This window comes from Rissa tridactyla, chromosome 16, assembly GCF_028500815.1.
Source record: "Rissa tridactyla isolate bRisTri1 chromosome 16, bRisTri1.patW.cur.20221130, whole genome shotgun sequence".
Lineage (NCBI taxonomy): Eukaryota > Metazoa > Chordata > Aves > Charadriiformes > Laridae > Rissa > Rissa tridactyla.
In genome coordinates, this window is record NC_071481.1 from 2393290 (window position 1) to 2414781 (window position 21492).

The window sequence follows — 21492 nt, forward strand, 5'->3', positions numbered from 1 at the left end:
TTTGTGTTTTCACACAAAGGGCAAATATTTCTATTTGGGACTAGCACCAGCCCAGGTTGGTACAACACAAGTATTTCCTCTTCCCTCTTTAACAGCTAGAGGAAAGGAAGCAGAGCTAGAGTCTGCTGGTTCTTTCAGTTCTTACATTGGGAAGGCAGAGCAGCACAGATGCCCATATGAGTCCACTCCCTCAATTCTCATCCAACAAGTAAGAAGCAAGATAGAAGAAAACAAAATAGATTTCATCTATTAGCCCCAAACACTGTAGTGATGCTACACTTGATTGTTCCATTCTTAGTTGCAGAACTAAGGGAGGGAGGCATCCCGAAGTTAGAGATTTAAACAAAAATCAACCATTCTGTCTCCATTGAAAGATAGCTGTTTCACAGAACACGGTCTGAAGACTTATGATGGATTATTAACACTTATATTTACCTTTGGCAAAACCTGCCCTGGCAGAACACTACGCGCATTCTAAGGGCAACTAATCCCCAAATCCATCACCTTTTTTACCGCAATTCTCACAAAAGTCAAAGGCACACAAGACATTGAACTACCCAAACATCCTCAAGCATCGTTACTACAATAAGATTTGGGAACAGTAACAAGATACAGGAAAAACCAAAACTTTTGCTGTTGCTAACAATATTTTCTGTAGATACAGAGGTTCAATTTTTGCCTGCCAACGCAAACCTGACACCTTTCCAGGGAAAAGATTCAGTTTAGGACATAACACCTTCTATAACTCAGGTCCTCGAATAAAGCAGTGTTCCTTGTATACAATTCACATCAAGAAAATATTTAAACCTACAGAACTAAAACCACTCTTTCCAGAATGATCAAGAAAATTGAGCCTGAAAATATCTTCCCATGGATATTTTCAACCTATTAAGCTAAACTGAAAAGTGACAGCATAGTAAAACATTTTCAACATACTATTTTGTAGTAAACATTTTCAACATACAGTAAGATACAACTACAGTCTTCACTTGACTTTTAACTCGTGGACAAACAAGTATTGAAATTCAGTCTTATTTGCTTGCACATTCAATAAAAGCACTGTACATTATGTGATATAACAAGATGGACTGGTTGCCTATTTCCTTGTTGAAACTTCAGCAGAATTAGTAAGAATCATGTATGCTTCCTCTGGAAGTTTATCTACCTTTCACAGGAATTTTTTTAGAGATTAATAGCCTTTTTATTAAAAAAAAATGAAAAAAGCTGTATCTCCGTTTTCTTCAGTACATCACTTCTTTTCCCTGAAAGTTAAGAATCCAGAAGAATCACAAAAGCAAAGGACCACATTCAAATAGGCATCTAAAATCCTGATCTCTTTTCTTCCCAATATATCAGCTACTGGAAACCAGTATTAATCCTCAGAAACATAAAAACAGTACTAAAGTGTTGACTTATGTAAATCCTCTGTTGACAAAATATCATTTTACATCCTATTAAGAAACCACAAAATAGACATACGTGTACGTAACACTAGCTTATGAAAATCTTTCAATATATTTCTTTTCCATGTAATTGAAAAAACTGAGCTAAGATTTGATAATGTTTTAGTACTCACTATCTTCTCCTGGACAAGGCATGCCAGGTTTCTCTGGAATACTTGGGAAAACTGAAACAAAAACATAGATTTTTAAGTGAAGAGACTCTCAGTAGTACTTTGTCCTTGATTCTTGAATCTATTTACACAAAAACAGTTTCTGGAAGCCTTTAAGTTATTCTGCATGAGAAATAACAAGATATTTGGGTCCATTCTGGCAAGATCTTATACTTGACTACAGCATTAACAAATCTGTGCAGTTTAGAACTTGAAGCCCCCCTCAAAGCGCACTGTACAGTTTCAGCTCTGGGCTGCACTCCTAAAAGAGTTTACAACATCAAACTATAAGGCACCAGCTACACAAAGAAGAATGTCATTAGACAGGCAAAGGAGTTGTTCCACTGTCACATTTAAGAGGCTATTAGGATTATCAACAAATGCATACAGGTTCTTGAACTGGGCAATACTTGCCATGAATAATCAGCCCTTCGTCTCTGTTTTGACAATACAAACGGAAGGCTTCCTCCAGTTCCATTTGAGATGAGATGGTACATGGGTCACCTAACAAAAGAGCAATACACAGGCAAATTTATGACTGAAAAATAAAGTGAAGAATTTCAATTAGTCAGTAAGAAGCGTACCAGCCTCCAGGATTGGTTTTCTTTCAATCATTTGATATTAAGCTGCCATTTTATCAAGCCAGAATATAGCAAGACAATTTTTTTCCTTCTAATTTTAGCAAAACTGAGTAGATAGAAATATATACTATATTGGTTTGCAAGGGGAAAACAAAATACAAGAGTGAACAGATATGCTTAAAGATCTTTAACACACAGCAGAAAAAAGCAAGATCACTTTTTAGTAACCTGAAAATTTAAGTTTAATTCAAAATTACTTTATCCTTTGTTAAATGGCCCATTATCTTACTACCTTAACTTCACTGACTACAGAACCATGATATGATAAATCAAGTCATGAAGGTACACACAGATTTGAGTTGAGTCTCTCTTCCTACACTGACAGAAAAGCAATCTATGATTAAAAAGTGCAAAATATAAGATACACAGACAAAAGTCACAAATGGGATACGAATTATGCCAACACTGATGTAGAAATATCATAAATGTAAAATTCATTTCCCTCTAAAAATCTCTAAAGTTTTCAGGGTTGGCCTGTATATTTTGAGGAAAATAGGTTAACATTTTTTAACTTAGATTTAGAAGAAAAGCAAACAGAAGGAAAAAAGTAATCATTAAACCTGCCTAGCCACAAAGAATCCTCTCTTTCAGAAAAAGATATGTTAAGCCTTAGTTTCTATGACTTTGTCTTCTGTGCTAACATTCAGTAGTAGCAGATTCAGAGAAGTGCGCTTTTAAAAGTTCTCAAAAAGGCAGCATGCCAGCTACAATTTAAAGTATATTCTAAAAAGCCTAACTATTGAAATAGATAAAACAGAAAAACCCACCCACCCCAAATTACAAGATATTAGTCAGGATGAAATTCATAGGGAAAAGAATAAAATAAACAGAGACACAAGTATTACCACACACTAAGCCTGGGCTCAAGCACCATGCCTTATCCACACCTCGTTACCATTTATCTGTGACCTATACCATTAGTTTAATATTAGGAAAACATGCAGAAATGCAAGTATTCAGTCAGAGAAGACAAACATTTAAAATATTATTCTTGATAATTCTGAATCTTTTTGACTTCTTGTCAGATCTGATTAGCTTGCAGTGTGGCTGACAGAGTTCATACTCAGGAGTAGAGGTGTCAGCTCCAGCATTTTCTTGTCTGCTCATGCTCACATTAGCAGCATTACGTTGTGAGGGTTATTTTAGTTAAAACTAGATAATTAATCCATAAATCCACTTAACCAGGCACATGTAAACTGCAGTACGTCACAATACACTGAAAGCAAGCAAATGAGCGAGGGTGCCACTCTCAACCCCTGCAACTTTGTTGAACACCCACTCTTCCCTCAGCACACCCTGCCCACCGTATGTGACACATGACCATATGATATATGGGCCAAGTGATAACACCAGTTTCAATTTATATATTAAATAAAGTAAAGCTTAATTTCTTATTTTAAAAAAATATTCTTGTTTTTTTAAAAAGATGCACCCCAGGGTGCATTTACCCCTCTTTGAAGACCATAGCTCTCAATGATCTATAAATACTGCAATAATGCATCATGAAAGACAAAAGAATTATTTGTACTGCAAATTAACAATCCATATTCCTTATATGTTTATGGGATTTTATTACAAGTGAGTTATTCATAGCCCAAGAATTTTTGGATCTTGTCAAAAAGAGAGAAATACTAAAGAAGCCCAATGGAAAAAGTAATTTTCTTCAGCTCTTCGGTAGGCTTGCTTTATCCATTAAGCCATTGGCAATTGTTTGCTTTAAATTAGTTCAGAGAGAACATCTGTTTGTGCAATCAGTCAAATTAATGTAAATTACATTTGGCAATAAACGGAAACAGTCACTCATATGCAGAAACAGGATAACTCATAAAACCTGTGAGGAATGAGGGCAGCCAAAACAGCAGATTAGTTGAAACTTAACAACTTAGAATGAGGAATTAGGAACAGGGTTGTCAGGTAATCTTGGTGTTCTGAGGCTCATTCCTCCAAGCTCCCTACTTTATGAACCGTGGTATTTAGAAATGAAAAGTATGTCCACAATACGAAAAGTTTTTATACAAGTCTCCTTAGTGCCCCTTCTTTGTACCACAATGAACAATAAACCCAAGAATGCTTTAGTATTTCAGTACAATACCTTCATCATCGATCCACTTGAGGGTAATTGGCTGTTCCTGTTGTAAATTACACATCTCATGCACTTCATCACAAAGTTCATCATAGCTCATTGATGCATCCAAGTTTGTTATCAGGATGTCCCTGCATGAGATAAAATCACAAGCTTTTATCAAAAAAATATCTGCATTAGCCTGCATATGCCAACAATTCCATCTATGGACTCTAAGCTGAAAAATGACACTTACAGAATCATCATTCCTCATATAAAATGCTCCCCTTAATGCAAATTGGCCAGAAGCCAACAGGACTACATTTCACAGTGTTTAACTTCTTAAAAATACTTCAGTATGGAGGAATTAACTGTGTTAATGATCTGTCTTTAATGCATGTTTACTTGGGCAAGTCAGGTTCCCTTATTATAACTCTCAGTGTTTGAAGTGTTGTAAAAAACAAAATATTTTGTAAGAATTAAGTTTTATCCTGGTACTTCTTCCATCAGGAAATAAGTAAAATCCCCTTAAAACATAGTTTTTTTCCCCTCACATCCACTACAGTGTTAAGAGAGAAAGCTTTGATGAGGTGAATTCTCAAAAGATATAATTACAAGAAAACTCAGATAAAATCTTACTCAAATTCTGTATTCTTGTGCTCTACCTTTATAGTGTTTTGAGAACATGAACCCAATATTGAACTCCACTCATGTAAACCATAGCATATGGTCAGGCATTTGTGAGAATAACTCCTGATATAACAAAAGCCCACATAGTACTGTCAAAGCAGGACAAAAATTTAAAAAAAGATCATGCAAAACAAAAACTGAGCATAAAAACTTGACTTTCTCCTGTTTTCTAAATACTCTTCAAGTGATAGACTTAAGGAAACCAACTGATGAAACAAGTGCAGGAAGAAAGAGGTGTACTTAAGTCATCTCAGTGCATTCGAAATATTCTAGAGGATAATTAGAAAACAGTTTTGTAATTAATGGCTACTGGCACATGTAATTCTTTCCCCCCTTAGTTGAATACAATAAATATGCCAGAGATATCACTGCTCTGTTTAAATGAAGTGATTTCAAGTAACCAGGTATAAACTAGATAAACTAAGTAACTAAAATAATGAAGTGAGAATTACACAAGTTTACTTTCTTTTGCAATCTACTTATGCAGTCATTTCTACTATGCTATGTTAGGAACTCTGTCACACCCAGAAACGCGAATACCTAAGATACTAGGACTCCACAGAGATAGACTCAACATTCATGTGTTTCAGAACTTCCTCATGCTTAGATTTTTAACTGAGATTTCAAAATGATACATTGTACTATTACTTCAATTTTTTAGCAGCTAACTGAATGAACTTGTCCAGCATCAATGACTTCCTGCAGTTTGTCAAATTTGTTGAAAAGATGAGCATAGTACTTTAATGGGACATACTGAAATAATCAGTTATACAGTCTATAACACCAAAACTAGTCACCTCTTACTCACAGACTTTGATCAGTAGAACAAAACCAAAATTCATTGAGTTTGGAACTCTTGTTTGTAAATTCACATATTATAGACTTCACAGAAAGTGGAAACTACTGAATATAGTGTTGCAGAAGAAACTACAGTAGTAGTTTTTTGTAAAACATCATAATAATTACACATGAATTCTAGTAGTGACACAAGCATTATCACCTCCTCTATTTCTGCGCAGACAAGTTCTACAGACATGCTCTTTTCATTCGGTATCAACAGTACCTGCCAGCAAGCTATCCTAAATTGCTTACATTAAGTTCTATTTGTGTTTATAGCACCTTCCCTTACAGAGCTAATGCAGCTCTCCTATTCCTGTTTCAGAGAAGCATGCATATCCATGTGTCTCAGAGAAGTACATCACACAAGTATTTGAAGTTCAGGTGTTCTTTTCAACCTGAGCCTATGTATGACATGATTCAGACATGCAGGAAAAAACTATGGAGCAGAAAATAATTACTAGTAAAGGCAAATATAACATACAAATCTTTCACTGAGAGTTAATAATGCAGTTTACATGCATCTACTAAATAACCATAACCATGGTGCAGATTAGTAACAAAACCTAATTGATCTGCGCACACTTCAAAAATTACTGAGCAGCAGTAACAATGAACCACAGCATCCAGTCCCATTTACATGGATTTCTTGTGAAGTACATTTTACTTCAAGTAAAGCACGAAATTTCTCTATTTTGTTAAGACATGTTTTTTGACGTGAATTCTCACCATTAAAAGCTTATCTGTATTTTTACTATGAGAATTTTCATATTAAAATTTAACCTGTAGATAAATGAACCGTAAATTAAGAGAGCCACCAACGTCCTGGTTACTCTATCACTAGGTCAGACTATGAACTCCTGCTCAATATGCTTCAAAATTAGATAGGACACAACACAGAGGAGAGAACATGCTGACTTACCCACTATAATGTGTTTTCACTCTGATGAAGTCTTTGTTCAAGTCATTTTTTGAGCCCATTCTGCTAGGCATGGTCTGTATTTAGGAGTCTAAATGTAGTTATAGATATAAAGAAATAAGTTCATTCAAGACAGACAGCTCTAGTTCTAAAGTGAACAGCTCCACACGTGAAATAAGTTTCTCCTCCAGATGATTTTCAGTCCAGCTGCATAGAAAGAAAACCAGAATATGGATGAATATACACACACTCTACTACACAAACGAGTTGTGTCAAACTTTATAAACACAAATAGCTTTACATAGAACAGCAAGAAATCAAAAGGAAAATAATCAAGACCATTGACACGCACAGAAATTAAATGACACCAGTTAAAAATACCCTACATGATTTAGTTTTACAGAAATATCCCAAGCATTTAAGGATTTTTTTTAAATAAAGCATTCAACAGTTCCCTCTTTGCCAAAAATACTCCAAAGAAATCTTTACTTATTCATCAACACAGCTTCTGGCTCTTTTCTTCCAAAGAGTAGAGTATTTTTGTTCAAAATAGTTTTTATATACATGGCAGACTGCTATCAATTAGTGTTGGTTACAAATTTACCCAAGAAAAGCAGAAGAGGAACTCCGAGGGGTAATTTAAGAATTTAAGTTAACTTTACAGGCTGATAAGCACCTTGTTTATTCAAAATTACCACCTCCTTCCCTTACAGATATGCACACACGTATATATACATATTCAGACAGCCCCCTAGACCCCCTGCCAGGGAAGCAGGGCCATAGGTACCAGGGGCTGCTCCTTCCTCTCACCTGCTCCGACCGAGGGAGGTCCCACCGGTGCCGCTTCCCTCAGCGAACCGGCCGGCGCAGGGGACGCCCGGAACCTGAGGGGGACGGGGCCCGGCTCTCCGCCCGCGTTCCAGAGGCGCCCGGCTGCACCTCCACGGCCTGAAGTTGCTCAAAGTCCCGCGAGGAAGTTTAGGCTCAGACTATCGGCTCCCCGCCACCCTCACTGCGGGCGGGGCGCCGGAGAACGAGCGGCGGCAGCAGCAGCGCAGGGCGTGAGAAGCCGGCGGCTCGCCCGCGGTCCTCCCCTCAGCCGCCCACCCGCCGCTCCGCCTCACCGCCCCGCTCTCGCCAGCGCCTGTGGCAACGGCGCCACCGCGCCGAACATGGCGGACTAAGAAGGTTAGCGCCCGCAGCCAATAGAACACCTCCTACACTACCTGTCAGCCAATAGCAAGCTCCGACTCACCTGGAGCCAATCCCCAAAAGGATCCCGCCCACCCACGGCCAATCATAGGCCGGGAACCGTTACCTGGGGAGTAGGAGCCTCTCAGCCAATCAAAAGCGAGGGAGGAAGGGGTAGGAGAACACCTGCAGCCAATCGGCGGCCAGTGCGCCGCTCCCGCGGGGGCAGCGGCTGAGGTGAGAGGCGCGGAGTGCTGAGGCGGCTGGCGCTGAGGCGGCGGGGCCTCACCGGGCCGCTGCCGGCCGCATTCTGCCTCGGCCCCGCCGGAGAGTTTCGGTGCCGTGGCCGTGCAGCGCCTCTGAGACGCCGTGGCGGAAGAAGGCCCCAGGCCTGAGAGGAGAGTCGGATGCGACCGTTCCCGCGCTGTGGAGGCAGCGATCCTGCGCCTCTGCCCTCCTCGGAGCCCTCTGGAGAGGTAGTGAGTCGTCCCGGCTGCCGCAGGCCTCTGGCTCCCCGGTGTGGCCTCGCCGGGCGCGGGGCCGCCTGAGGGCTGGGCCGGGGCGGTGCTGAGGCGAGGGGTGGAGCGGAGCCCGGGAGCTGCGACGGCCGCCGCCCGGGGAGGCCGGGCTGAGGAGGGGTCTGTCCCGTGGTCGCCCGAAAGCACAGCTCTCGATCGGTCACTCGTCAAAAAGCCCACCCTCAAGGAAACAAATAAAAGCCCATTCCCCAAAACAAATAGCCTGTCAGCACCCACCCCCCTCCCCGACCCAGTGTCCCGCCTGCCGCACCCAAACTGTCAAGATTGCTTCCTGAAAAACTGACTTCCACAGGAATGTAATCCCCTGTGAGTGTAAATACGGCATCCAGCCTTAGGATGTTTCATTCAAAACTATTAAAGCAGGAAAAAAGCGGCCAAGATAATAAAGAGGAAATAAAATGACAAAGATAAAACAATTCCAGACTTCTGAGTGGTCAGACCAGAAGGGAGAGAGAAAAACAACGAATATGTTGTAGCACTGTTGTTGAATTAACCACGGTTTCACAAGAGCAAGTCTGTGAAACGGTTAATGCCCTTAGCTTTATAAAGTTGGTGTTTTTTCCTAATGATACTTTGATCTTTTGATTTCAAGCTGTGAATCGGTTGCGACTGAAGCAAAGCCGTCTCCTGTGTAAAGGGGATCGGGGGTTTGCCTGTTCTTCAGGTGAAGGTGTGGGATAGTTAACTCACAGAGTCCCCTAGTGGAAGTGCTACTTTAACTGGCCAAACAGCTATTTTCCTTGTGTACCTTAAAACGATTTTCCAAGCAAATAAGCTATCCAAGCAAAAGTTTGCCTTGGGGCTTTTGTTGACCTATTTATATCTGCCATTGGGCAACAGCAACCCACCAAATTTGAAAAATAAAACAAACCAAGGTGTCACAACTATTAGATTATTTTTTTTTTACTTCCTGGAGTTGAGCAGTCATGATCTGTATTTTGAAAATGGAAAAAAAAAAAATCAATCCTTAGTCTCCTGCTATTACCTTGTGTACGCCTACATCAATATATTTTTAGACACCATTTAGCACTTTCACAGTATCTTTATGGGGGTTTATGGATGTGTATGTGTTGGTGGGTTTGCATCAGTGTAGCCCTGAGCCTTCTTTTGGTGTTTCTACAGTCTACTAAAATACAAATAAATAATAGTTAACACTAGTTTAAGTAGCATTAAAGGAGCAAAACTTACTCACATCAGCCTAGATGTTTTCTCTGACGCCAAGGAAATGTGCCAAATGGTTTCACTTATCAGTTTTTAATCTGAATTATTTGCATGTCCACTGTTAATTTTATTTTAGTGATCTTAAAATATCAATATGGTTTCAAAATGGGCCTTAAATCTTCATGTGTTCCAGATTTCCTCTGCTTAAAATGGAGAACATTATGTAAGATATGTCTACAAAAGTAATTCTTTCAGAGCTCGCTAGACTTTGATCTCCCTGTCACGTCAATTAGATGACTTCAGCTCTTTGAGTGGTTGGATTGGGAGATAAAAGGTAGTGCAGTTCTTCAGAACTCTCATTTGAGGTTTTGTATGTTTTATTGTTATTTTTTCCTTGGACAACTTACTGACGTCGAAAGATTAGGTACATTTTCAGTGATTGAAGAAAATCAACAATCTCAATAATAATTTTTTTATGTCTTGCAGACATATTTTGTAGTTGATCACTTGGTACTAATGCTGTTATTTTAGAAGTCTTATTTTGAGTTGATTTTTTATTTTCCTATATTACAAGACTGTTTAAACACTTGAATTTCTTAATAGATTTTTCCCACTTCTGGGCAGATGGCATTTTTTGGAGAGGATGTCAGCTTTGCTACATGCATTAGCTAATAAGGTTGTAACTGGTTTGAAAATGCAACATATTGTATGATCATTGTTTCTAGCATATTGTTTTTGAAACACAGTCCGAATCCTAGAGCTGTAAATCATGGGTGTATTCCTGAGCTTTCTTTTTTTTTCCTTTTTTTTTTTCCAGATGGCAGGGCATTGCACTAAACTTCTACTAAACCATCCTCAGTTTAATAAAAAGTTCCAATAGTGCTGTCCACTACACCTAATTTAGTTTTATTTTATTCCAGGTTTATTAATTTAATTTTATTTTACAGCAGGTTTAAATTAGATATTTATTGCAGTTAAAATTTTAGTTCCTTTTAAAATTATTATCTCTTGATATCAGATCTTTTACGCTGAAGAGCAGACTACGAAGTGAACTGATCTGTTTGAGAGAGAAGGCTTAAAAAAAGATTTTTTTCAAGTATTTCAGTTCTGTTTTGAAAATAAGTCCTATCATATCAAGCACAACAAAATAGGATTTTCCCATTCTTGCATTCCTTTCTTTATATGATGAGCTTTGGCAAATCACAAATCTCTGTTACATGGCCTAAAAGAATTTTTTTAAGAGATGGGATAATAGTGATTTCCTTACCACTATTGGTAATTAAGTTCTGTAAGAAAGAAGGAAGAGTTACCTCCTACTGGAAATAGCCATGCAGATTTGCCTTTCTATTTTGTCCGTGTGTCTTATTAGCAACCAGGATCCATAGTAGCCAATACTAACCAGGAGCTGCTGAACTGTAGTGTAAATTATCTTAAGGAGGACATACTTAATTTGCAGAGACTTCTTACTGAAATGTGTCACAATCTTAGGCTCTGTGTTAGCTTGCGTTATTATCCCATCACCTCATCTACAGTGCAGTTACTCCTGTTTTATACAGGTAGGGCCATGGTGATAATCTGGCTTCACACATATAATACTACATTCAACAGATTTATAGTGGCAGTGGAGAACACTGATTTGCTAAGGAATCTGATGTTGGCATTTCAACTGCTGCAGCCTGGTGGTCTAACGTTACCTCATTATTGAATTGTCTTTTTGACTAAAGGTTATGAACGTCCAGACTGTTGATTTCCAAACTTAATGTCTCCTTCATTACTTCATTGTACCGTTGTCTCTGACAGTAACTTTGAAGCCTGCATTTATTTGAGCATGTATATCTGCACGTTTCCAGCAGATGGCAAGATATTCCTAGGGAACCGTCTGGGACATAGTTGTATATACAATGCTTACAAGTGCCAGTTCTTTATTTTAATTGAGAACTGTTCTTTAAAAATTCGTTTAAAGGGAAAAAAATTTTGGGGGTTAATGATAGGATTAATCTAAAGTACTGCTTTAGGCATCAGATATTTGTATTAATATCTATTAATCTCACTCCAGTGCAAGGTTTTTCTAGCTGTATTTTCCTTTTTAAAATTCTAAAAAACAATTGCTACTTAATGGGTTTGGAAACTCTTAGACTACGCAGTACAGCTGTTTTAGTGCCTCTAACAAGAATGTCATAAGCTTCCTTATCTCTGTTTTTAGTTGGTGTCTTGAAAGAAACAGGCTGTGGTTGCATAGGAAAACTGAGTTGTAGGGATATACGTTCCTTGCTGTCTTGTCCCATATTTGAGAGAATAATTTGTGTGCATGCTTGAAAAAAATGAAGCACCTAAATACCTCACTGAATCCACAAAATGAAACCAAAATAATTGTTGTTGGTTGGGCTAGGCTGGACGCTAAATGAACGATAGATGATTGGTTCTGTTCTACCTCAAACCAGGACATTAATTTATTCCAGGCTTCACATGAAGAAAGTAGTGTCTTTTTACCTTTTCAGTGAAAGGAATTATATTCCAGAATCTCTCAGAGTATTTTCTCTACATGCACCACTCAAAGGATAATTGTCAAATATAATTTTAGACACTGCAGCCAGGAGGAAATTAGAACATTTCTGGATTGAAAAGTTATATAGCTTGGTGAATACTGTAAAAATAATTTGATATCACAGATGTAGTACTTGTAACTAGTATTTTGGCACAAATATCTACAAAACCAAGAGAAAAAACTAACAGTCTACACTGTTTTCCTGTTTGTTTTTAGGTTAGAGGGAACCATTTCACTTCAAGCTGGACTTCAACATAACCAAGAGGCACAAACAAATTTTATCTTGTCGTCTCTACTCATCCTCCTTAAAGTTTGTAAGTAGTGCATGTTTTTGGAAGGTACCTACTGCACCTGAAACTGATTGTGTGTGTTGAATTTTCTTACATTTTAGCTTTTGTGCCTATTATTTCCACCATGCATTTGCCTCTTTCTGATCTACTGATAGATGCATTTGTCTAATGGAAAAGCATTTTAACTTTTGCAAATAGCTCCAACATTCCTTTACAAATAATCTCAGTTCTTTTTTCACATTTTGATATACAGATCTGTTTGAGTGCTTGTGCTTTATATTAACCTATTGTTATTCTGCCAGCAAGAACTGCTGCAGAAAGAAAAAAAAAAAAAAGAGTATCCTAATGCTTACCCATTCATACTATGTGCTTCCACTTGTACAAGTTGGTATTTTAAAGATAAGTACAGACCCAAAAAATGTGAGTCTGTGAATCCAGGCTGCAAACAATGGGAGAGAGATTTAAATATGGTGCTGGGTGTTTTGGTTGTATAAAAGAAAGCTTAACTAATTTATAGCCATTAAAAAGAATGTTTTAATGTTAAAAAGCCATGTTTTGTATTCCAGCATATAAAGTTGATGCAGTTGGGTTAGTAAAGAAATATGGTGCCTTATTCCTGTGAACACTACTTTTGGTTAAAACAAGTTAAGTCACAAGTGGGGCAACTCTTTAAATATTTATGAAGCACTTCTGCAACATTGGCATTGGGATATTTACCATATTAAAATGTTCATTTAATGAAGAAAGGGTTATAAAATCAGATGAAGAATATTTTGAAACAAGATATCACATAAAAAATAACTGAGAATCATCACAGAAAAGAAGATTTGTTGACTAGCAAGGTTTATTTTTTCTGTAGTTCAGATCACAAAATTGTCTTTGACTGATACTCTTGAATCCCAGCATTTGAGGAACCGAAGGATCTTGACTGAAACGGATATTCACACTCACTAAGGAACTGTTATGGCAATAAAAGAGAATTTTTCAAGGAAATGTAATGATACATATAAAAATCTGTTAGAATGTCTTAAGTTAATTCAAAGTTAGGCTTGACAATCAGATGATCAGTGTTTGACTAAAGCAGTCATGCTTATTGATTGCTCATTGTTTTGAGATTTTCACATTGAAGTGCTTTGTCTTCACCTTTAAGACTTAATTATACTTTAGTTTAGAAAGTCTGTCCAATAACCGTTATCATCATATATCCCAGATCCTAAAGGGAAAATCTCTGCCATTTAACCCAGTAAGGACTACTGAGTTTAATGTTTAAGGTGCTATTGCTTAGGTCTCATTCCGGGAGTAGGAGAATTGCAGATTACTGAGAGAAACACTCCAGGTCTGTTGGTTAAAATGTGAGTGGGAGGCAAAGGCGCTATTAGACTGAAAGCATAACGTGAATTACCAGTCGTAGCTAGGAGGCTCTTAGCTCACTGTCACTGCCAGTTGATTTGTCTCTGCGCTCTCTCTGGCTTACAAAAGGCTTTCCTTTGAAAGAAATATATCTCTTTAGAAACAAAGGTCAAAGGTTACATATTTGTTATGGTTCACTTTATTTCACAGGTGAGGAATTCAGCAGAGATGAAGACTGTTCTTGTAGTTTGGGAGCTATTTTTGCTATATTGATGTTTACACCTCCCCTTTCCACTGGTATAAGAAATGGGGAGGAAAAGCTCTCTATTTTAATTTTGATAGTTTAATGAACTCATAAAGTTGTGACTCAGCTAGGACCTTCGTTGCTTAAATGACTAAAACTATTGGGAATGTTCCTACTACTGAAGGTTGTTGAAGAATCATTGCACTATATGGACTCCTCACAGAATAGATTATGTACAAAGTTCTTCTTACAAATTTTGACAGAAAGATAAAGAGTTGTAAGTTTTTAAACCTGATGATGGGGTGTCAGGACTTGCAAATTTTTCTACCTTTTCTTATATTTTTTTAACTGCTCTCTCCACAAAGTACTTGTATGTTTCTGACAAGGTTGACCAAAAAAGAGTCCCTCTCCTTTTCTCCCTCCTAAATGCCTCAATTAAGGCATCACTATGACAACTAGTTCATAAAGACAATTGTTGAGGGAAAAAAGGGGGCAATCGGTACTAGTTTTACCTCAGTAAAAGATGAGTATCCTGTTATTACTTGAAGTAGTGAGTGAAGATCTTCAGCTATATTAGAACCTGTCAACTTTCCAAGGTTTTAAAGATTTAGTAGGGATTAGAATGTTGATTGCAGACTATGAACGAAACAACAGGTAGGTGGAGAGAGATGGCTGCTATCTTCAAATATGAGAGAAATGTGAGTAACTAGATCTGTGTCGCTCTAGAATGAAAATATATCCCCATAGAATGTCTTCCCTAGCAGATCAGACCAGCAACATGTGCAGACATGCAGGCTGCTCTTCAGCCTATTTTTTTTAACAAGGAAGAGACAAGCTATTGTTTCTACTGAAATCAATGGCAGTGAAATCATTGAATCCAGTGGGAACAAATTTAGGCCAAATGCCACTAAGTTTGGATAAAAATTCTAAGGCAAGGCATTAATATGTTTTAACATAAACTGGAGTAAAGCACATATCCTACATAACATCAGAAATCACCATGGTAATTCTTTGCAGACTTTCTTGCTGGATTGAATATTAGTGTTTTTCTAGCCCATATTAAAATAGACAAAATGAATAATGTTTCAAGACTATTTTAAGTCAACACGCCCCTTGCTTGTCTTTCTTATATAAGATAGAAGCACCCAGAAGCTAACTCACTTTTGTTAACACCACATTAGCTAGGAGGATAAAAAATTCTATGGGTAGCCCAAATGACATACGTTTAAAAGCAAATAAAACCAAACCTCTATGCTTCTGTATTTTTTTTTCAGGATATTTAAATAACCTGTCTCTGTAGAAAGACAATTTTTGCCCACTTTCCTTTTGTATGTGTTTACCAGCACATAAAACACTGTAAATCATTGGGGCTCCTTTCTTGCTGCATAACCTGGTCCTAATCCTTTTAGAAAGCAACGATTCATCTTCTGAAAGATAACAGTGAAAGAAATTATGAAAGAAAGAAAATGAATGTTTTTACCATTGAAGACATGCAATTGTCATTTCAGAAGGTGGAAGCAAATGGTGATAATTTTAAATAAAAAAGACTTAACCCTGAGGGGTAAGCTTTCACCTTGGTTCCTCAAGAATCCTCTTTTTATTGCTTTCCCTGGACCAAACTTAATTGTGCTGCCCTAAATTCCCATTAATGGTCCAGCCAGCATTCAGTTTGATTGAAAGACAGGCATTCTTAGTTCAAAATATTCCAAATCCAAGAAGTGTCTGATGGATCCTTCGATAAGCATGCATAGAAACACCATTGTAGGAAATCTGAAAATAATCATAGCTGACATAGTAAATGTTTCTTTTTATAAAGTACAGGTTCAATTTTAAAATACTATATGCACTATAGTTTACAAGCAATATCTAGAATCCTCCTGCCTTTCATATATATACATATATGAGCTTGTATATGTGAAAGTTGCTCACACAACTTGGAAAGATGAGGGTAGGATAATCTTAAATATATCTATAAAAAAACGTGGTAAGTTTAAGAAGTACAGAAATAGATCTTTTGTGTTTGTCTAACTCGGAAAGATATGTAGCAATAAAGGAAGAACCGTCTGGATGGACTATTACACCAGATGTTTTATAGATTACTCTCTATTTCATCACTCAATCTTTATTTAATCTTAAGACTGTAGTAATTGTAATACTGGAATAGCTCAATGGCCTATATATTGTTTTGCTACTTCCAGCTACACCTGTTCCACATACCTACCCCTTAAAGCTGGCCAATTATTTATTATTATGTAAAGAAAAATGTCTTCCTTACCCCATCTGGTTATTTCTTCATCAAGTAAAATAAAAGGTTTTTTACACAAAGAACCAACTCAAAACCCAACCAAACCCCCTTCATCTATTTGCAATAAAGTAAACTGAACCAACAAATTAAGGAATGTAACTGTAGAGGTAACTTTCTATTCAATAAAATACTGCATCCTAATGCAAAGGTGGCACAGAGGGCAATATTTTGTTTATGAAAGTTCCCAAGGAACACAGACTGTATGAGAAATCTTCTTACCTTAACCAGAAGATAATTGTTCACTATTGGTTAATGTTTTATGGTTACTACAGGAATATAAAAACTGTTTAAAAGTAATCAGGAAATAAAGAATGCACAGTCAGTTTCATAATACAAATATTTGTTTACATCCCCTGTCCCTTAATGCATCTGTAGGACACTATCAGAAATCTTCTTCTTATCAGGTGAAATCTGGACTAGTTGCAGGGCTAATTATTGCTGAACAACTTAGTTTCAAGGCCTGAAAGATATTTGTTACCTATTTCAAATATTCTTTACCTTTCTGAGCACCTTTCTCCTTATTATCTTAAAGCATTATTCCAATTAAGCATTTAAACAGTTCTGAAAAGACAAGTTAAAATATTTTTGGTGAATCCCCTCATGGAAATTTCATAGGCTGTGTCTACACAGGGAAGTTCTGCCAGTAGCTTGCATGCTCTTTTCTGTGTGAGCTGAAATGAGAGTACTGTCAAAAGGAGCGTGTGAAACTAATTTGGTTAAATCAGTACAACTATTTTGTGTAGATGAGACCTACAAGTATAAAATCACTTTGGTTTGTGACGTTGTCTGGTTTTGCTCCACTTGAGAACACAAAGAACAATGCTTGAAAGCGCTGAGCATTACTGATCTCAGCAAAAGACACAGATACTCAGCAGCTCCATGACAGACTCTGTACCAAAAGATGGAGACTGGACACCGGGGTAGAGGATCTGTCATTCAGTGGAATTAGTCCTATGTATTGGCTGGTCCTAAATTGAGAGTGATCTAGAGTAAATCTAAAGGTTTTGGATACCTCAGAAGTGAAGGATATTTGGATTTCTTTTTTTGGACCAATCTTTTTGCGGAACAGTGAACTCCCAATAACATCTTATTAGTTCTGTTGGTGCTATATTTTCTGACAGCCTGGGTTTGACTGTCTTCTCAGATTTGTTTTTACCGTGCAGGACTTAGTAACAGGAATAGCCCTGACATATAGCTGCTATAAGGAGAGAACAGATCCCTAATACGTTATGTAACCATGGGCTTAGATCCTCAAATTCAGTTCATTTAAGACACAAGCTATAAAGACAGAAAGAGAGAGTGCCTTTCTCATTTCAGCTACCAAATCCATCCAAATAGACATATTCATTGCCAAGTTTTTGTTCAGTTTTCATTAAGAAATATTAGTTAGTTATATATGTTTGTAACATCAAATAGGCTTTCAACCATTGCAAGTGTTTTAAGCTCCTATAACAAAGAGGGCATGAGGGAGTTGCTTCAGATTTTTCTTTAATGAAAATATTCTCAGTAACTTTCAGTAAGCTTTTTGTTTTCTATTCTGCTTCATAGACAAATATGCAGGGGTGCCATTTTCCTCCTAATGTGAAGTGCTTTCTTAGGTTAATGACTCTGAGTATTTAAAATCAGAGCAATCATTTTAAGTGTTTTGTTGTACCAACAGTAGAAGCCTCATTGAGTTAAATTGGTTTCGCTACATTATCTATTGGATTAGCAAACCAGTTAAGAACTGATGGGAGAGCTTTTACTTTAACTTGGATAAATGCTTTAATTTTTACCGATAACAGGACTATATATTAACCTCTTAATAGAGCTGTCACTGCCAGCATTACTTTCAAACAAATCATGCAGTATCTTACTCTTCTTCATCTTGTGCTTTCTGACTCTTCAACCTCTTGAGGCAGCAAAAGCTATTTTTTAACATAAATACAGAAATCTGCATAAGTGCCCCACGGAAAGCACTCATGAATACAGAATGGTACTTTCTTTCCTGTTGTCAAGGCCAAAGTAGAGTTTTGATAGCCCTTGGGCACTGAATAGGCAGGATTTCATTATGGGATGAAATCTCTGAGGTCATTTTGATTTTCCTTCTAATGCATTTTATCTTCCAGTTCAATAGTTTGAATGTCTATTTTGTCCGTTTTCTAGAAGCTCCAATTTCTGTATATCTACATTTTATTAACACTCCACATTTAGAATGATTACATTAACACATATCCCACTCTCTTTCTCACAGACACGCCAGTCCACAGAGCAGTACTCTAAATTGCTGAAAGGAATACAAATACTTTCAGGTATGGCACAGAAAAAGTGCCTTCTGATCACGTTCTTTTTTTTTTTTCTTCTTTTTCTTCCCCCCACCCCTTGGTGCTAGTACAACCCATCCAAAGCCAGGTTTCAAAAATTTAGTTTATTTCTGTTTATTAAGGGCATCATGAAAGTGGAGTTGAATGAGTATGGGGTATTGGAGTGCAATGAGTATGATGATTTTAAATGAAAAAAGTAAAGCACACCCAAAAGTACACAAGATTCAAATTTATGCAAAACTCCAATCATTATACCATACTCCTATACTGAAGTTTCTCCTTAAAATTGTTTGAATGGCATCTGACTTTTCTATTCATGGCCCTGGAAACAGATTCAAGAGAATCCCACTCTTCACAATGGAGGTGTTTTGTCTTGTGCTATTCATGCAAATGCAGTGACAGCAGCTGAAACACCTGTTCTCCTCTGAGTCACCTCCTTCCTGGAATGGACACAATTGCCATATGCATGCTCACAGTGCACATTTCTGACTGCCTGTAATGTCTTAAGATTTTCCCCCCCCCCTTTATTTATGCTTCTGTCTACAACATTGTGATAGTCTAGCATTCTGGCTTCGGATTTTTTGAGGAAAAGATTGCTGCCACCTTTTACTTTGATCAGTCACAACTGAGCTGTGCACCTTGAAGATCTGCAGTCAAACTACAGAAAAATTCATTCAATAAACCTTTTGAAGAAGCCAGCAGAGCATGAAGCCTATGACTGTCTCCCAGATGGAGAAGCAACTAATTTTGTCCAATAACCCCATGCGATTACTCAGTTGGCTTCAGTGTAAGGAGTTATGTCAGGTGCACAATTACAAACTATTACTGTTGAAGTAATTAGATTAGACACTGCCTTTATAATATCTGCAGCTGCCTTCCTGCTAATTACTCTAAATAATCAGCCGCTGCACACTAGAGGGACTAGGTCAATGCTTTGTTCTCTGCTCTTTAATAACTTTAATTCCAAAATCATGGATTATTTTCTTATGAGTTACACTCCACAGGAACTTGCTATGAGTATTTTTTCAGCCGGATTTAGTCAATAATTTCACTCTTAGCATTAGATACTAACCCTGACAGGCAATGAAATAAACTAATAGCTAGAGAAACCAGCAGGATACAAAAAGGTTAGACTCTGCTTTCACAGCAGTAATTAATCTACTGATTTTACAACAAAGATTATTTCTGATTTATGCAAGTATAACGAGAAGAGTAAGGCACTATGGCCTTTCTAAATAGTGTAGTATTCTTGCGGTGATACAAAGTGCTGCACAGAATGTTTCAGACCTGCCTACCATCTTGCATTGCCAATGAATGTGCATCATCCAAGAGTTACATTTAAACTTCCTTGATTCTGAGGCCAGACAAGAATTAGGTAAGATGTACATTGAAAAGGCTCAGTTTTTAGCTGAAAGGAGAGGTAGAAAAGGGAGTTAAGATATGTCAAGGACCTGACCCAGGATCATGGAAAAAGCAACAACTTGGTAAGGAAAACGCATTGTAAAGTCACGCTTCTGACGGTTTTATTCCACTCTGCACTTAATCATTATATAAAACAGTAAGAATGATTCAGAAGAGAGCAGGAGGGGTTGAACATCCTTTGTGAGAAAGTGGTTATGACCAAAAACATGCTTAGAAAAAAAAAGGAAGGTATATTTCTGCATTTCATCAGCATCAAGAACAAGCACCAAGAAAAATAAAAAAGAAACAGGAGAAGCAGAATTAAAAAGAAAAGCCTGATTACCTGCGTGTATTGAAGGAGATGCAGAATTTAATTAGCTTTCTGGATAAGGTGAAAGTTGAGTGATACTTTGCTTTAATTCAGTATGTGAAATTCTCAGAAACTATCGTAAAGAGCACCACATAAGTACTAATTGGACAGACTTACCTAGTTGGAGAATAAGAGTTTCTGCCTCTCCTGAAGGGTTTTTCTTCTGTAAAACTCAAAGATATAGGAAAGAAATCAGTATCATTATATCAATTTTGCAGATGATGCAGTGAAATGACTTAATTAAGATATCCCAACAAGTCAGTGGCAAGATCTTGGAGCAGAATCCAGGTTTCTCAGTCCAGGGCTAGACTGGTAAGAACTTTGTGGAACAATTATAGCTTGATGCCAGTTTATGCTTTCCAGCACGCTGTTGGTAGATAGTTTTTCCATTAAACAGAAACTAAAGATTGAGGTGAACCTAAGCATGGCTTTGGGGCGTGTTTTCTATTATAGTTCAGTTCAAGATCATTCTCTTACTTCAGTGATATTGAACAAATATTAAGTTATAAATCTGTGTTAAAAGGCTCTTTCAGTGCTTCTCATATGAAATCAAACCATATGTCACAGATAAGTAAGGCAGGAGGAATGTGCATGCACTCCACTGTGATCAAAAGCTTGTTTCATCCTTATTGCAATTGCAACTATTAATCTTTGGCCACTACGTTCAAGATCCCCATCTTCAAAGCCCAGCGCAACTCTTGTCTTATCTACATCTTCCGGCTGATTTAATCTCACACCTCCCCATGTTCCCTTCCATCGTAGTTTTCAGCCACTTGCTTTGCTTCCTTCTTTCCCTCCCCCTCTCATTTCGTATTTTCTTTTGTGTCAGTCTCTATATTTGAAATAACCTCTCACTTTCAAGGCAACAAAATCCTCCAAAAAAATTTCCATTTTGAAGTGTCTTACGCTAACAATATTTCTCTTGTTTTAATTCATATCCCAATGTATTTGCTGTGGAGTTTTTTAGAGATTAATTATGAAACTTGTGTTTGTTGTGATTACGGTGTTCATTTGATGAGTTCACCAGAATTA

General features: G+C 37.5%; 1 protein-coding gene and 1 long non-coding RNA gene across 3 annotated transcripts in view; one reads left to right on the forward strand and one right to left on the reverse strand.

The window, feature by feature from the left end:
- Positions 1 to 8211, reverse strand: part of PRKCZ (protein kinase C zeta) — a 55243-nt gene extending 47032 nt beyond the window's left edge. Inside the window, exons 1-5 of one of the 2 annotated variants that reach the window (XM_054222176.1) lie at positions 8080 to 8211; positions 6765 to 6968; positions 4346 to 4467; positions 2027 to 2116; positions 1577 to 1627 (exon numbers count right to left, since the gene is read on the reverse strand). In XM_054222176.1, the coding sequence (XP_054078151.1) occupies positions 1577 to 1627; positions 2027 to 2116; positions 4346 to 4467; positions 6765 to 6835 (334 nt within the window). In that variant the 5' untranslated portion in view covers positions 6836 to 6968; positions 8080 to 8211. Of the gene's footprint in view, positions 1 to 1576; positions 1628 to 2026; positions 2117 to 4345; positions 4468 to 6764; positions 6969 to 7571; positions 8055 to 8079 lie in introns of those variants that run through there. The other variant, XM_054222175.1, reaches the window with a different exon arrangement.
- Positions 8212 to 8291: 80 nt separating this feature from the next.
- LOC128918236 (uncharacterized) overlaps positions 8292 to 21492 on the forward strand; it is a 37465-nt gene continuing 24264 nt past the window's right edge. Inside the window, exons 1-2 of the long non-coding RNA XR_008469473.1 lie at positions 8292 to 8428; positions 12414 to 12511. This is a non-coding gene — a long non-coding RNA (uncharacterized LOC128918236). The remainder of the gene's footprint in view (positions 8429 to 12413; positions 12512 to 21492) is intronic.